This window comes from Eschrichtius robustus, chromosome 11 (genome assembly GCF_028021215.1).
Source record: "Eschrichtius robustus isolate mEscRob2 chromosome 11, mEscRob2.pri, whole genome shotgun sequence".
NCBI lineage: Eukaryota > Metazoa > Chordata > Mammalia > Artiodactyla > Eschrichtiidae > Eschrichtius > Eschrichtius robustus.
Genome location: NC_090834.1, coordinates 64,733,394 through 64,751,508, shown reverse-complemented (window position 1 = coordinate 64,751,508; position 18,115 = coordinate 64,733,394). Strand labels below are relative to the sequence as shown.

The 18,115-nt window shown below is 46.0% G+C and overlaps 1 protein-coding gene across 1 annotated transcript in view; it reads right to left on the bottom strand.

Moving 5' to 3' along the window:
• Nucleotides 1-11,127: 11,127 nt before the first annotated feature.
• The window catches only part of DNHD1 (dynein heavy chain domain 1), a 74,271-nt gene continuing 67,283 nt past the window's right edge, over nucleotides 11,128-18,115 (bottom strand). Inside the window, 11 exon segments of the mRNA XM_068556821.1 lie at nucleotides 11,128-11,516; nucleotides 11,700-12,487; nucleotides 12,711-12,860; nucleotides 13,022-13,113; nucleotides 13,915-14,116; nucleotides 14,202-14,324; nucleotides 14,520-14,706; nucleotides 14,906-15,868; nucleotides 16,001-16,179; nucleotides 16,359-16,511; nucleotides 16,755-17,036. Of these exon segments, the coding sequence (XP_068412922.1) occupies nucleotides 11,166-11,516; nucleotides 11,700-12,487; nucleotides 12,711-12,860; nucleotides 13,022-13,113; nucleotides 13,915-14,116; nucleotides 14,202-14,324; nucleotides 14,520-14,706; nucleotides 14,906-15,868; nucleotides 16,001-16,179; nucleotides 16,359-16,511; nucleotides 16,755-17,036 (3,470 nt within the window). The 3' untranslated portion in view covers nucleotides 11,128-11,165.

The window sequence follows — 18,115 nt, the reverse complement described above, 5'->3', positions numbered from 1 at the left end:
GTGATTGAATCTAGCCAATTGGATGGTAGTGGAACTAAGGTGTGCTACTTCTGTGACTTGGGTCCTTAAATTTTCCTATGCACAGTCCCCCATGTTATTTCCACTTTGGCCTTTGAGCATATGACCTTGAAAGCTACACATTGAAGATGGTGGAGCCAAAAGGTGGAAGGAGCCTGAACATCACTTAGAGGAGAGCCACCCACCAATTAGGAACATCTGTTTTAGATTTCACGTGAGTGAAAAATAAATCTCTATCTTTTTGCGCCATTATACCCTTGGTTTGTCGTTAGAGCGACTAGTAATCTTTTTTTTAAATCCCTTTTAATTGAACACATCAGAAAAGTAAACAAAACACACACCCATACAGAAAAGTAAACAAAAATGTTAAGCCTAATGGTTTATCACGAGGCCAGTACCTGTGTACATGCCACCTAGACTAAGAAACAGAAGGCTGTCAACACCCGGAAGCCTCTTTTATGTCACCTCCCAACTTTCTTCTCTTGACTTCGCAAAGTTACCACCATCCTAACTTTCATGACATTGATTTCCTTGCTTTTCTGTATAGTCTTACCAGTTGAGCATCCATACCTAAATTGTATATATTTCCATGTGTCTGGCTTCTTCCACTCGACATTAGATTTATGGGATTCATCCATGTGTTGAGTGCAGCTGAATTTCATTCATTTTTATTTCTGTAGAAATATATCCCATTCTGTGAAGAAACCACAGTTTATTGATTCAACTGTTGATGTACATTTGAGTTATATATCAATCAGAATGGCCTGGATCATGCTACAGGAAATAAAAACCCAAAATATTAATGGCTTAACCCCACAAAAGATAATTTTTTATTATTGCTGTAGGTTGGCAGGGACTCTGTTCCTAGTCACTAAGGTACTCAAGCTAATGAAACTCCATTGCAATACATGCTTCCATAATCACTAGGCGAGAAAAGGGAACAAGGCAGATCACACCCTGGCACCAAAAGCTTCACCCTGGAAGCGACACATGTCCTTTTTGCCCCGTTTAATTGGCCAAAACAAGTCTCATTGCCATATATACCTCCCGTACAAGCCTACCGTGTACCCAGAAGGAAGAGAAACAGAATGTGAACTGCCTAATGATTAGTTTGTGGTTCCTACAAACAATGCCGCTGTGAACAATCTTGCAAGTGCCTCTTGTGCATGTGCACATGCTTCCTTTGGGAATATAACTAGGAGAAAACTGGTCATAAAGTATGTATATCCTCAACTTTAATAGTTAATGCCAGGCTGTTTACAAATTTTTCAATTTATACTCCCTTCACCAGGGAAATGAGTGTTCACATAATCCACGTGAGAATTCACTTTATTCCATATCTTTGCTATCTTGTGGCATTGTCCCCCAGTTCCAGTATATGTGTTATGTTATGCCCCTTGGTTTAACTTTTCATTTCCCTGATTACTAATGGGATTGACCTTTTCATGGGTCTTACTGGCTGTTTGAAAATCCTCTTCTATCAAGTGCCTGTTGAAGTCTCTTGCCCATTTTTTCTAATGGATTGTCTTTTCTTTGTTGATTGTTGTAGTCATATATATGTATATATATATATATATATATATATATATATATATATATATATATATATATAAAATCCCTTTTGGTTATATGTACCGCATGTATCTTCTCCCATTCTGTGGTTTGCTTTTTCACTCTCTTAATGGGTGTTTATTGATGAACAGAAGTTTAATGTAGCCTGGTCTATCGATTGTTCATGGTTAATGCTGTGTGTGCCTATTTAAAGAATCATTCCTACCGCAAAATGATGAAGATATCTTACTAAATTATCTTCTGGACGTGTTAGTATTTTGCTTTTCATAGTTCTGCAACCCATGTGCAACTGATTTTTCTGTGTGGTTAGAATAGGAGCCAAGTTTAATTTTATTTCCATCTAGATATCCAATTAATACAACACTGTTAATTGAAAAAAAAATTTTCCTGTTGCTCTCTACCTTTCCATATTTTTCTATATAAGTGCGAGTTTGTTTCTGGGCACCCTAATCCATTCCTTGGTCTGTATGTCTATCTTCACAGCAGTACCTCACTGTTTTAACTACAGTAGCTTTCTAATAAGTCTTAGTATGTGGTACAGCAAGTCCCACACGTTTTTCATCTCCAGAAGGACTATTGTTGGACCTCTGCATTTCCATGATTGTCAAGTTCCCCGAACACCCTGATGGGATTTTCTTATGCTGGATCAGTTTGGTGCGATTGGATACATTTGTAACACTGAGGCCTTCCAAGCCTGTGGTCTGTGTGCTCCATTTCATTAACTGCTGTCAATAATGTTTACAGATTTATGTGCACAGTTCTTCTTGCACATCTTTTGTTAGATTTATTCCTAGGCATTTCCTGTTTCTTTTTTAGACATCTTGCAAATGGGATCTTTAGAAATTTCATTGTCTGCTTGCTTGTCTATAGAAATATAACCACTTTTTGTGTGTTGACCATGGAGCAGCACCCTTGCTAAGTAACCTCGCTTACTAACTGTAATAATTTATCTGTATTCTTTTATTTTCTACATATATTATACGCATATCATCTCTGAACATCGTATCAGTTTATTTCATCCTTTCTAATTCTGTATCATTTATTCTTATCCATGCTATACTGCACTGGCCAGGAGATCCATCACTGTGTTCAAGAAAAGTGATGTTGGTGGAAGTGTGAATCGTTATCAGACTTGAAGGAAAAGCTTTCAGTATTTTGTCACCGAGCGTGATATTTGAAGGGAGATTCTGATTAATGGTTGTCAGATCAGTAATGTGCTCTACTTGCTATTACTTGTATCATGAATTGGATTTTTTTAATTTATTTATTTATTTATTTATTATTTATTTATTTATTTATTTATTTATTTACTTATTTATTTTTGGCCGTGTTGGGTCTTCGTTTCTGTGCGAGGGCTTTCTCTAGTTGCGGCGAGCGGGGGCCACTCTTCATCGCGGTGCGCGGGCCTCTCACTGTCGCGGCCTCCCTTGTTGCGGAGCACAGGCTCCGGACGCGCAAGCTCAGTAATTGTGGCTCACGGGCCCAGCTGCTCCGCGGCATGTGGGATCTTCCCAGACCAGGGCTCGAACCCCTGCCCCCTGCATTGGCAGGCAGATTCTCAACCACCGCGCCACCACGGAAGCCCCCATGAATTGGATTTTGTCAAATGCTGCTTCTGAATTGAGATGATCATATATTTTTAAAAATTCTGTCAGTGTAGCAAGTAAAAGATTTATTTCCATATGTGAAATCAACCTTGAGTTTTTGGAATAAAATCAGCTTAGTTGATTATATCTTTTTTATATATTGATGAAATCAGTTTAATAATACTTTGTATAGGACTTTTTAATCTGTGCTCATGAGTGAACATAAGTGATATCTTCCTATAAATCTTCCTTTTCCCACTCAACACAGTGCTTTTAGTTCTCTTCGTGTTGCTATATGTACCTATACCTCACTTTAACCTCTTTTTCAAATGCTCTAATGGCTTCCCATCTCATTCATAATATAGCCCACAGTTCTTTACTATAACCGAAAAGCCCCTTGTATTATCTGGATTCCAATTATCTCTCTAACACTCGCCCCCTTCATGCACACCTTTTCAGCCATACTGTCCACTTTGCTATTTATTGAATATTCTAGGCATGCCCCTGCCTCAGGGCCATTGTACTATTTCATCTACCTGGAATATATTTTCAGTTACCTTTATGGCCTACTTCCACACTATATTTGGGTCTCTGTTCAAATGTCAGTCTATCAGATAATCTCTCTCTCTAGCCAATACTTTTTTTTTTTTTAACTTTTTTTTTTTAAGCCAATACTTTCTACTGCCTTACCATGCTTAGTGTTTCTTCAGGGGACTAATCACCACCTTTTAAATTACATATTTATTTGTTTATATAGTTATTGTGTATTTCCCCACACTAGAATGTAAATTCCAAGAGAGCAGGGACTTATCTGTTTTATTTAATACTGTATCCCTGGGATCTAGTACATACTTGCATCTGAAATCTGTTTAGTGTTCCAACATGTATTTGTTTAGAACATTTAACGTAGCCATTCCTCTAAAGACATTTAGATTATCCAAATCCTTCTGACTACAAAAAAATGGGGGAAGGATTTTCTTATAAATGTTCTCTTAAATGTATACAGTGTATATATGAGTCTTGGTTCCAGATTTCAAGTTAATTTGTCAGGCCAGTTATGCCACAATTAACAACTATAAAATCTGAGCAAAATACAAACAAAAACCAATATTTGAAGGCCCTGGAAAGTGAACAAAAGCAGGCAGAAAGCACAGGAGAATTTACCCATGAAAGACTTTAGCTGCAGTGGGTAAGAATTGTGATTTTTGTGGTCTTTCTGTCTGAAGGTTTTCCTTCCCCACCCCATTTTCCAGCCCCACCCTATCCCCCAGTTCCAAACGCAGAAAACCACAGCCTCACTCAAAACAGCAGAGGACAGAGTTCAAGGCTGGTAAAAATGCTGGAAATTTAAGAGCAAAAATCCTGGAAGAGAGAGTGGTATAAGGGGTGAAACCAAAATTTGGACAAACTCAACCCAAATCTTTGGATGACTACTAAATTACACATGCAAAGGGGAGACTCAAAGGGACCTAGCAAAAATAGCTGGCAGAATCCAGCGTGGAGCCTATCTTCAAATGACAGAAATGCACTGGAGTAAGATGTGCAAATTTGCTGCGTTTTTTGCCTGAATACATTCCTCAATTCATGTCCAGCTTGGGTGGCAGCTGAAGTGTCAGAAGACAGGGTTTGGCAGTGGAGAGCAGCTGGAAATTTAAAAGGAAAATCCCAGAAGCAAAAGAACTATAGAGGAGATGAACCCCCAAAATCTGTCCAAGTCTTTGGCCAGTGACTAACCTATGTAAATGCAGGTGAGATGCTCTGAGGCTAGGCTAAAAAAGCAGCTGCTAGAAGCCGAAAGAGCTAAGTAGATATGTCAACTGTTGTATGCACAACATAGGAAATATGAAATTTGCATTTTGAGGCCCCCCCATCCCAAAATTCCTTCATAACAACACCAACAACAAATCTTCAGAACATAACAGAATGAAAATTTCCATTTGGTTCTTTCTTGTAGTTTCTGTGTTTCTACAACATATTATTCACAATATCCAGTTTTCAACCAAAATTACGAGACATGCAAATAAATAGGAAATTATAGCCCTATTATAATTATAAAAATATGAAATTATAAACAGTGATTTATACTCAAGGGAAAAGACACTCAATAGAAACTGACTCTAGTGGGCTCAGATATTGGATTTAGTTGTCACAGAGTTCAAAGTAGCTGTTAATAATGTGTCTAAATAATAAAATGAAAATATGGATAAGAAATTCAAGGAAAATACGGCCTCAACGAATATACAGTTGGGGAACCTTGCCAGAACATAGAAACTACAAGAAGGAACCAAATGGAAATTCTAGAACTGAAAAATATAAATAACTAAAAGGGGGGAAAATGAAGGATAATACAAAGTACTTGATTTGTACGACAGAGAAAATAGACTGAAAAAATTGATGGGACCTGTGGGATTATAACAAAAGATCTGACATTGTGTCATTGAAGTGCCAGAAGAAGATGAGAAGGAGGATGTAGCTGAGAAAGCACTTGATGAAAAATATCCAGAAACTTCCCAAGTTTGGTAAGAAATCCATATGGATTCAAGAAGCAAGTGAACCCCAAACAGAATAAACATGAAGAAATCCATTTAAAACATATATAATTAAACTTATGAAAACTAAATAAAAAGAAAAAATTCGAAACAACTAAAGAAAAATGACACCTTACCTAAAGGGGGAAAACAATTGAATGACAGCAGAGTTCTTATCAGAAACAAAGGAAGCTATAGGGGAGTGGCACAATTTTTCTCAGATTTTGAAATAAAAGAACTGTTAACCCAGAAACTTATACCCAGTGAAAATAAAATATCCTTTAGGAGTGAAGGGGAAATTTGGATATTCTCAGATGAAGGGAAACTAGGAGAATTTGTCATCAGCAGACCTACCCTAAAAGAATGGCTAAAAGAAGTTCTCCAAATAGAAAGGGAATGATAAAAGAAGAAGTCTTAGAACATCAGGAAAGATGAAAGGGCACAAATATATGTGTAAACAAACGTGTGCATGTACAGCTAGCTTTCCTTCTCTTGAGTTCTCTGAATCGTGTTTGATGGTTGAAGCAAAGTTTATAACATTGTCTGATGTGGTTCTAAATGTATGAAGACAATTACATTATAAACAGGGAAGGATAAAGGGAAGTAAGGTTTCAATACTTCACTTGAACAAGATGACAACACCAGTAAACCATGTTAAGTAATATATATATAATGTAATACATAAAACAACTACTAAAAAGCTATGTAAAGATATAAACTCAAAAACACTATAGATAACTCAAAATGGAGTTCTAAAAAATGTTCAGTTAACTCATAGAAAGCAGAAAAAAGAAAACAGACAAAAATCAGAGAGAGTAAACAGAAAAACAAACAAAAGCAGATTTACTCCCTAGCATATCAATAACTATATGTTAATGAACTGAATACACCAATTAAACAACAAAGATGGGCAGAGTGATTTGAAAAAAAAAGACCCAAATATATGTTGTCTACAAGAAACTCACTTTAAATATAGCAATATAGGCAAATTGAAAGTAAGAGGAAGAAAAAGATATATCATGCAAACATTATTTAAAAGGAACCAGGAGTGGCTATATTGATATCAGATAAAGTAGACCTCAGAGGAAAAGATTTTGACAGAGGGAGAAAGGGACATTATATAATAATAAATGGGTCAATGCAGCAAGAAAACATAGCAATCCTAAATGTGTACACACCAAACAACAGTGTGCAAAGTACATGAAGTAGATCTGATATAACTGAAAGGAGAAATATACAAATCCAAACTTGCAGTTGGAGACTCTCAACAATCGGTAAAACAACTAGACAGAAAATCAACAACACTCGCAGGATTGTTAAAAGGATTAAAGGAGAGAACCGATTTGAAAGTGACTCCTCCAGTACCTGGCATATGGCGTGTAGGATCTGCTCCCCAAAATGAGTTAATCTGTTCAATCTAAAAAGACTAAACACTCAAAAGGCCCATGTCTCTACCTTCAGTGCTGGCACCAACCAGTCTTCCAGCAGACCCATACTCTCCAGGGATGGGCTAATCGTTCATCCAAGACGAAAGAGGGGCCTCCTTCCCCCAACTCACATACACCTAGAGAAAGCCATATTCAGTGGGGCGAACTTGAATCCCCATTCTAACCGGTGGCTCAGATCCTCAGGGCCAGTGACGACTGTGCTGGATGTTTACTGTATTCTTTCATGCAGAAAAAAGTTCAGTATAAAGTAGTGCTGTCTTAGGTCCCATCCAAGAGGATTTGTCATCCTGAAGTTTTTAAAAGTACTCTTATTCAAAATGCCATTCCTTGCATGGCTGTCAAGCACAGGCTCATAGTCATATGGTCTAAAATGGTCCAATTTTCTCTCACAAAGTGAGAAAAGTATGTCAAGCAGAGTAAGAACTTGAAACCTGAGTAAGAGTACACTTTGCCTAAAATGAGACCCAGGTATGATTTTGTTGTAATAACTACTGACTAAATTTTTTTAGAGAAAGAAATATAGACAATAAAGGTAAAAAACAAACAAACTGGCTCTGACTTTATGACCTTGAATAACTGACTGAATTTGTATCTCAGTTTCCTGATCTGTAGCACGGAATAATAATAGTACCTATTATAGCTACTATTATAGTTACCAGGGCTTCTTAGGCATTAGTGGGTGAACTGGCACCTTTTTTTTTTTTTCTATTTCAGACATTTCTCCTATATATCCTATTTCTGAATGAGGATTTCAAATTAGACTGAAAAGCTGAAAAAATATGAGTTTCAGGTGAGCTGCAGAGCACTAGTGAATGAAATTTTTGGTTTTTGGATTTATTAGTGCATATAGTGTACAGAGCAGGATCACAGATTTCCTCACAAATTTGGATATGCAAATAAAATTTAGCTCCTTTCTCAATTACTGGTCTGATTTTCCTCACAAGTCTCACTCCCATTCTCCACTCCGCTGGATAGTAGAAGAGGCTAGAAATAAATTTGTTTCACTCTCTTTAGGTTTCATTTATTCTCTTTGAAATACAGACTCAGAATTTCAAATTCTGAGCATTCTACCTTTGCTCCTCTCCAAAGTGGCATCTAGGTGTAGAGAGGAGGGCTTGTGTGGCATTTTGATGTTCAGAAGGAAGGGGTCCCTGGCCTAATACTGGTTCTTGGGTGTGCACAAGCTGGAATTCTCTTGGGTATGGTTGGCCCAGTTCCACCCCTGGGCATCCTGCCAGAATTTGCTTCTAAAGCTGATGAATTCGTGGTCTTGTCTTTTTCAGCTGTCAGGGCCTTTTGCTCCTCCCTGCCAATTTGGCCTCCTCTCAACAACTCTGTTTGGTGCTGCAGACCCTAGTGATTCTCTGCCTCATATTCCCTCGAGCCTAACAGGTCTCTATTCAGTTTCCACACCATGTAGGGATCAAGGGATACTTCTTCCTTTCCATGTCACTCTGCCTTCTTTATCCTCTTGGGGCCACAGTAGGTCCATGCTGCAGAGCAGTTCCCTTCTAAAGTCCCAGTTAGGGAAAAGGGCAAAAGCCTCTGCCCTCAGTACCTCAGTTTACTGCTAAAGTCCCAGATCAGGTTGATTTTGTCATATTCCTCCCTCCCTTGATTCCACTCCTTCATCCATCCGCCCAACCCCTGCCACCCCATCTGTCCAGACAGGATGGGACATATTTCTCTCCTTTGTCAAGTGTCTTACTTCCTCCTGACTTTTCACTGAGACTTTACTTCCCTAATGAGATTTTTTGGGGCCACACCTAGCAGCATGAAGAATCTTAGTTTGCCGACCAGGGATCAAACCCAGGCCCTGGCAGTGAAAGCACTGAGTCCTATCCACTGGACTGCCAGGGAATTCTCCCTAATGAGATTTTAATTTACCTGCTAGACAATTTCAACAGTGAAACTGTCAAATCTGGAACATTTTTACATGCAGTCATTGTATTTGAGCTATGCTGTCACTTGGTACTTATTTTATAATCTCTGATTGACTAAGTTTAATAATTTGCTGGGCATAATTCAAGAATGAATTTCAGTCAATGATGCATCAATAAAGCTGAAATTTAAAAAAATAAAAGAAATGCTAGGTTACAAAAAAGAATAAATTTTGGTCTCGAGAAGGATGTGGATTTGTAGAAACTATTCTGTGCTAACCAATTTCAGATGGTTTTACTCGTATATCACTATTGTTCCCTGTTGCCACTGGGGAAAATAGTACTGATGGTAAATATGGACAGAGGGTTCATTTATCCAGAAGGACTTCTTTAGTACTCTGCTAATCTCCTCTCCTGAAGGAGTAGGCATGCCCCTGGTTGAGTGTGGAAAGGAAAAGGGAAGAGTTGCTGAGGAAAGAGAAGGCTTTTGCCTCTTTGCTTAGCCTTTCGTTAAAGGAAATCATTTGCACCGCAGTCACCAGCAAGTGGGATGACTGTGAAGAGGTTGTGCACTGATGCTCAGTATACACCTCTGTTTGCATTTCCTTCCACCATGTAGCTTGTACCGAATCATACAGCAAGGGGAGTAAGTTGTACCTAGTAAGTTTTGGTGCTTGGGGGCAAGGAGAGGAGCTCTTGTTGGCTTTTAGCTGGTGTTGTCTGCTATACTCTAACCCAGCTTTTGTCAGAGAGGTTTGCCCTGGGGTAGCAAGCAATCACGCAACTAATAATAACTGAACGTATCAAAGCAGAACTCCTCTGATTCCCTACCTCCAACCTGTCTCTCAGATTTCTCATCTCAGTTAGTGACACCATGATCCACCCAGTTGCTCAGTCATCCTACGGTAGATTTGCCCTCTTCCCTCACTCTTCACATTCAATCCATCAGCAAGTTCTGCTGGCTTTGCCTCCAGAATATTTCCTAAATCCATTAATTTTCCATCTCCACTGTTAATGACCTTAGTCCAAACTCCATCATCTCTCACTTGAATTACTTCAATAGCCTCCAAACAAATCTTCCTCCTTGTTACTCTGGATTTCCTTCCATCCATCCACCCACCATAGAACAGCCAGAGTGATCTTTGAAAAAGCTCATTTCCCAACTAATACTCTCTAATAGATTCCTTCTTTTAAAAAATACAAGCTCATTATCATGAAAAGGCTCTACGTGATCTGCCCCTTTCTATACCTTTCCATCCTTTTGGCTTACTCTGACCCTCACTCACAGTGCTCCAGCTATATGTTCTGTTCCTTGAACACCCCAAGGTTGTTCCTGCCTCAGCACCTTTGCACCTACTGAGGGCTCTACCTGAAACCCTCCTAGATCTTCAAATAGCTCTCTTTCAAATATTCAGCGAGCCTTCCCTGACCACCCAAACTAGATTAACTGCTCCCCTTTAGTCACTCTCTAACACATCAGCCTGCTTTGGTTTTTTTTATAGCACTTAAAAGTCATCAAATTTCACTCATTTGTATGTTGGCCTTTTATTTTCTGTCTCCCGGCATTAGAACAGCCTCATCAGTGCCTGGCAGAGCACATCGTTCAGAGGAGAGCTCATAACCAATCATTGAATGAACATATGACCTTGTGTCTTATTTTGCTTTTGTGTGTGTGTGTGTGTGTGTATGACTCACTCAGGATCCATTCTGGGGGAGGGGATGACTAGTAGGGCAGGATTGGGGCATTCCCAATAATACTGCTAAGTGCCTGAAGAAATTATCTTGAGTTCTAATGTTCTCCCTTTAAAAATATCGCTTGTGGGTTTAGCACAGTCGAGGGCTGGGTAGGGATTCCAAGTCCTGTGTGTTAGCCATCCTGAGATCTGCCTAACCCCTTGGATATGTGACTAACCCCAGGCCCATCTCCCCCACAGTGTACCCACCCTCCCCTCTCCCCATCGCCAGGCACACACCCTCTTCTACCTTCAGTGTGAACAGACCACCTCTCTCTCAGTTGTGTACACTGTGCTTTCCCCTCAGTGTGTCACATTATCAGTGGGCACACACCTGCATTCCTTATTAAGTCTCAGAAATCTTAAATCAAGGCACTCCAACTTTATTTTGGCTGAGGGCTCAGGGCAACGGTGGGCTGCACACATGGACTCTCCGTTGGGCACAGGTGGCGGGGCTGAGCTTCGTGGGCAGGGGCAGGTGCATCAGGATCTTCCTGCTGTGCAGCCTAGTGGTGCCGAGGGGCCCTTCCAAGTACACAGGACAGGAATACACGGCCAGGCCGGCTGGGGGTGGCACGTCATTGGCCCCCGGGGCCTGGGCGCTGACTCTGACCGGAGGCAGAGGGCTGGGCTGACAGGAAGAACTGTCCTGCAAGGCCCCTGCGAGCGGGTCCCACTCGGCGTTCCAGAGCTGTAGCCCAATCAGCAGCAGCCCCACCTCTGGAACCCTGGGGTTTGGGCCGTTCACCACCTGGGGGCGCCAGAAACTGGTCAGGCAAGGCTAAGAAGCTGAGGGGTCGTGGTGGAGCGGGATCAGAGAAGCAGATGGGGCTAGAGGGAGTAAAACCAAGAAGAGGCAAGGTGGGGTAACGAAGAGGTGTAATCAGGGACTTCAAGGGGCGGAATTGGAAACGAAGGGGCAGCACGAGGATACCTGGAGGTGCAGAGGGCTGTTTAGCTCCTGACGTTTATGGGGGAGCTGACTGGAGCTAGAGCCTGGGCAACCAGGGAAATTCGTCAGGTCAACCCCAGCGAAGGCAGCCTCCCAACGCAGTGACAGCAGCAGGCGGCGAGGGTGGCAAAAGGCTGACAGGTGAAAGATGCGCTCTGGTACTTGGGTTCCCACACCCAGGTAGCGAACCAACAGCTGCCCACGGCGCGACAGCTGTCGCAGCCAGTGCCAGGGCGGCTGAGGCCCGGCAGGCGCGTGGGGTCGCCAAGGCGAGGGTAGGCGGCCAGTCCAGAGAGCGTGAGCCACCGCGGCGCAGCGCCGGGAGGCACACGGGGGCGCGCCCTTCAGCTGCTGCAACAGGCAGTCAAGGTCCCGTTGCAGCGCGCCCACCAGCTGGCTCAGTTCCAGCACCTCCGTCTTGAGGAAGCCCTCCAGAGGCCGCGGCGCACTCAGCCCCAGCTCCCCCCACCCCGCGCAGGACTCAGCTTGGCGAGTGGTCTCGGTCAGCAGAGCCTGCAATGACTCCAGCCTCCGCTTGGCTTGCACCAGGCGTTGCCGCAGCCGCCTTTCGGCGCGCCGGGAGCCTCCGCGGGCCGCCGGAACCCAAGTGGGCGAACACCGCTGCAGCGCGCTCAGGACTGCGCGACTCTGGCGTCGCAGCAGCCAGGTCTGGGGGCCAGCACTCAGTCCGCAGGTCCGGGGTTCAGGTGGTGTGGGCAGTAGGTGCATCTGGGTCTTGCACTCTTCCATAGCATCCAGCTCCCCTAGTTCTTGGGGGTGGAGGTGAGTGAGGGGTGAGAGAGAAGACTGTCTCTTGCCACCCCAGACCCAAGGGATTAGGCCTTTCTCTGACACTTTAAGCCATCATCATCCCATAACTGTGAATATTGCCCCCTTCTACACCTTTATTGGTACCTCTGTTATATTCCCTTGAGCAAGGTGGTATTACTGTGCTGTTCCCCACCTCAACGCAGATACCTGACTGGAGCTTACCTGGGCTGGGCATCAGAGTGGCCAGCAGACACTGGGGTGTGTGTGCTTGGGCCCGGTTCCCGCTGCTGGAGCTCAGGCAGGCTTGCGTGAGGCTAGTCAGGACCTCCCTGTCCTTCTCGTCTCCCACAGGACCCCCATAGAAAACTGAAGCTGAGGATGAGGTCAGAGCCCCTCAGTTACAGCCCCTCCAGTTTCCACCACCTCCCAAACCAAAGTCGTAGATTATGTCCCCATCTCAGTGCTCCCCTCCCTACCCCTTTCTGGGCTCTCCTGGGGGCTGGTGACTGCATGGGGGACAGGAGGAGTCTCACCAGCCAGCTCCTGCATGGCAGCACTGGGATTGCTCAGGCTGGCCCACAGCTGGTCTTGGATCTGCAGGACCCGGGTCAGCGTCACTTGACTCCTGGGGGTGGAGAGCAGGAAGTAGGGTTTCAAAACCATCTATATGCTGAGGACTTTCACATCTTTCTCTCCAGCCCAAACCTCTCTCCTGAGCTCCAGACCCACGAGGGCTCACTAGTCATCGCCACTTGGCACCACAAATACAACTTCCTTTCAACTGAAATCATCATTTCCTCCCACACCACCCACCCAGTTGTCCAAGGCAGAAATCTGAGAGCCATCCTTGACTCTTCCCTCTTCCTCAGCCCATATTTACTCTCTCCCCACTGTGACTACCCTAGTCCCTACCTCCCATACCATGATCTCGTTCCTCAAGACTGCCAGAGCCTCCCAAAACTATTATGCTTGCCTCCAGCCCTGCCCCATCTGGTCCATTCTCCAGGCTGCAGCCAGAGTGATCTTTCCAACAGACAGATGGGATCATGTGTCTTCTACTTAAAACCGTTCAGTGGCTTCCCACTGTCCTCAGGATCCAATCAGGTCCCTTGTGATGGTCTTAAAGGCCCTTTACCACAAGCCTCGCCTCTCCCCACTCAACCCCCAGCATGTCCACGTCAGCCACACTGAAGTCCTCTCTCCTGCTAAGCTTAGTTCCTTCTGCTCAGAAAGGCCTCATCTCCACCTCATCTGCCTCTGCTGTCAGGACTCAGTTCAAAGCGAGATCCCTAAGTCCTTGGAGAAGCCTTCCTTGACTTCCCCCTGCCCTCACATTTTGGAGCTCCCCAGAGATGAATCCCAGCATGTGAAAAATATTCAGTGTTTGCTGAGTGACTGACAGAGTAGGATGGGTGGGGTCCCTCACCAGCACCCCCTGTGAGCCTGCAGCTTCATTCCATAGAGCTGCCGGTGTAGCAGGAGGCCATGTAGGAGGAGCAGAGGCAGCACCCTGGTTGGGGGTTGCACACAGAGTCCTTGCTGGACTAGCTCCACACTGTCGACCAAGACATGGCCCAGCTCCAGGGACTGGTCCCAGAAAATAGGCGTGGAGTGCTGAGTCAGCACAGCTAGGGAGGAAGGAAAGTGCTGAGTCAGCACAATACAGTTACCTCCCCACTCCAATCTGAGAGCCTAAGGGGGGAAGCTCCTCACCTGGTAAGGAAGTAATAGCCTCTGCAGATACAATAAGCCAAAGACGGAAATCTCTGTGGACAGTGGCCACATTCTCTCTTGCTTGTTGAGCATAAAGCAGTTCTAACTCCAGGTCCGAGACCACTAGGGGTCAGACATGGGGCTGAGATCAATCGCTGGGTAAAGGGTCAGACATAAGCCTAGAGATCAGACTTAAGGCTAGGGGGTTAGGAGTCAGATAACAAAGGGCATTAGGGGATCAGCCATGAGATCTGAGTTCAAGCTCAGGCCCAAGTGTAGGATAGGGTCCTAGAAGCCATCTCTAGGCAGCAAACCCACCCTTGGCTCTGGCCAACAGCCCCAGCAAGGGCTGTAGCAGCTCTTTTGGCCAGTGAGGCATCAGATGACAGTTCTCCAGCACCAGCCAGTGCCCGCTGTGCATAGCCTTGCGGAGAATGCTGACCACAACCGAGACCGGGTCCCAGGCTTCAGAGCCCAGAGCTATCACCTTCAGGTGCTTCTGCCCCTGAGGACCAACAGCAAAATGGCAGAGTAACTCAAAGGGATCCCAGGGTGACCCAAGGGACCCAGAGTAATGCCGTAGATGACCTGAAAAGTCCCTGAGTAATCCAGAAGGATCCATGAGAATGCTGGGAGGGGAGACCCACACCCCATCCCAGCCCTAAGAGCCCGGTGGCTCTGTGGCCAAGAGGCTAGGCTCAAACCTGCTCATGTTTGGCAGCCAGTTTCTGGATGACGGTCAGGGGATGCACAGTGGCGGTGGGGTGACCAGGTGGTGGCAACAAAATCAGCGTGGGCTGAGTAGCCTGACTGTGTTCAAAGGGTATGGTGGGAGCACACAGGTTTTCATCCAGGGGCCGGCCCAGGAGGCTGGTGGTGAAGGTTGCCAGGGCACTGGCCAGGCACTCAGGTCGCAGCACACGCCACAGGATCAGCTTTTGGAGGAGGCTGAATGGGTCAGTCCCAGGCCCCGGTGCAGGACCTAGCACTGTGGATGACAGTGACAAGTAAGCCTGCCAAACATTGGAGTGGCCTGCCAGGGATGCACACAGCCCAGCATATGGGGGCAGTACCTCTAACATCTCACATTCGTGCCAGGCTCTCAGCCCTAGCCAGGCCGGTCGAGCCACACCTGGGACTGGTCTTCTGTAGCCTGTGCTGGGAGAGGCTGCCAGTCCAGGCCAGAGGGCCAGCCTCTCCAGCTCTGGTGCCTTCCTTGCCACTTGCAGCAGAGCCAGAGCACCCAAGGCACCCACCAAGGGTACTTGGGTCAGGCCCAGTGTAGCAACAGTACTGCCCAGTAGCTGGAGGGTCAGCTGTCTTTTTAACTGCAGCAGACGGCAGGGTAGTTCTTCCTGTTGATGAATCTCACCTTTCATGCTGTTCAGAGCCCGCTTGGTGGCTGCCAGCCAGTTCTCTGGACTCATACGGAAAAGCGGTAGCAGGTTCCGCAGTGAGCTAAGAGCCTTTATAATGGCCATTCCATGCCAGACCACATGCCGATAGGGTGCCCACAATGCCACCTCCTGCATCCGCAGCTCTCCTAACTCCTCGAAATGGGCACGCAGCCGACACAGCTCTGCCTGGGCCCTCACCATGTCTCGCAGGAACTTGGCTGGTTTCTGATGCCCTGGGTTCTGGAGCAGCAGCGTCGTCAGCAGCCGCTCCTGCAAACAGTCGCCTGTTGCGTGGATCCGGCCCTTTCCCACGTAGCTCCCAATCAGCAGCACTCATCTCCACCCCCGTACCTGGGCCCCTGCAAAGCTCATCCCAGCCCGCAGACTGGACCCCCCAAGCACCTCAGCAGCCTGCACAGCTTCCCAGGCATCCAGGAATCTGATCCTCAGGTCCTGCCAGTGGCTCTCAAGCTCAGGACGCTCTGTGCACAAGATTTCACACAGCAGCTGTTCTTCTAGGATTTCCATGTTCATGCCCAGGTCCAGCACGTTCAGCCCTTTCAGCAATTCACAGCCTAGCACTTGGAATCACATGGGAGACACTTAACCTCTTCCCCTTGGCAGAGCCAGGGGTGAGAGGCACAGGGAGCATGGCTCCCTGCTACGGTCCTGAGCCCGCTCTGGGCCAGACTGACTGAGTGAAGCTCAGGCCCTGGTGTTCCCACAAAGCTGTTCCGGCAACTTACCCACTGGGCCTCACCTTTTTCCAAAGAACTGAGGGGAAGGGTCGTGCTCAGATAGAGACAGAAGCCAGGCTGCAACTGGGGTGGGCACAGCTGTTCCCGCTGCAGTAGCCTTTGCAGTTCTGGGCACTCTAGGCCCAGCTCCATGTTGGTCAGTAGCACCGGCAGGCCTGCGAGGGGGAGGCAAGGACACCCTACCCACCATGCCAGCACCTGGGCACCCCCATGCACAAAATCTGGCTCCGACTTGCTCCCCTCCGGCTGACAGGATGGCTCCCTCAGGGCTCTTCCACAGAGTTAGTGCCCAGGGTAAAGGTGGGAGCTGAGGTCAGACTGGGGTGTTGGAGTCCTGTGGGGCCACAGAGTAGGGGGAGGACACGGGAGACACGCGGGTGGAGGGGACGAGTTCTCACCACCGGCAGCTGCCTCCTGGAGCTGAGGCCCCAGCTCTGGGTCAGCACCGGAGAAGACGCGGAGTTCGGGAGGGGGCGGGGACTGCGACTCAGTCCCCGCCCCCTCCTCCTGTTCTGTCTCCTCTCGCTCCTGCTGCGCTTCCTCTTCCTTGTTCTTCTCCTCGATTCCCCTTTCTTCTGCCGTCTGCTCTTTTGTCTTATAACACTCATCGCTCTCATCACCTTCGTCTTCCGCGTCCTCCTCTTTAGACTCTTTTCCTTGATTTCTCCTGAAGCCCTTCCCTGTGGCAGAAAGATGAAGAGGAGCTCTTCTCAGGGAGGGACTCAGGCTCCTGGGGAGCCCCGTTCACCCAAGGGCTCCAGCTCATGAAGGAAGTTCTGCGAGAAGACACCTTAGGAAAGTCACTTAAGCTCTCTATGACGCAATTCCGTCATCTGCAAAATGGGGTTGATAGTAGTGAGTACCTCACAGGGTTACTGTGAAGATGACATGGAACAATGCATAGAAAGCACTCTGCTGGCACCTACCAAGCACTCAATAAAGGGTAGCTCTCATTATTGCTACTCTAAAATTCCAGGGAGGGGTTCTAGTCACCCCTGAAATCAGCTCCATTTCTGCTTTTCTGTAGGTTGGTTAGAAGAGTCAGTGCATTTCCCTTTTTGCCTAAGCAAAGTCTGTCACTAACAACTACAAGAGTCATCACTAGCGTAGAGGCCAGTGCCTGGAAGTAACAACTTGTAGGAGAAAGGCCATAAACTGTGGCCTTAGCCACGTCATGGACAGTGCTGTGCACGAGGTGGTTAGCTGACCAGCAGCCGTCTGCAACCCCCTTCTCCTTTGCCTCCTCTACTGCAGGATCTGGAAAACATAAATACTTATTTTTTTAATTGTCAAGAAATTTAAGAATTTTAAGGATTTTTTTAAAATATTAAGTGTTCAAGAAGTGGGCAAGTGGAGGTTGCCAGGTCCACAATTTGGTATGTTCGTTTCCTATTGCTTAACAAGTTACCGCAAACTTAGCTAAAAACAACACCCCATTTATTATCTCTCACTTCAGTAGCTTAGAAGCCGGATCAGGCACTCTGCTCAGAGTTACACTGGGCTAAAATCAAGGCTAGAATCGGGCTTCCCTGGTGGTGCAGTGGTTAAGAATCCGCCTGCCAGTGCAGGGGACATGGGTTCGAGCCCTGGTCCAGGAAGAGCCCACATGCCGTGGAACAACTAAGCCCGTGCGCCACAACTACTGAGCCTGCGCTCTAGAGCCCACAAGCCACAACTACTGAAGCCCGCGTGCCTAGATCCTGTGCTCTGCAACAAGAGAAGCCACCGCAATGAGAAGCCCGCGCACTACAATGAAGAG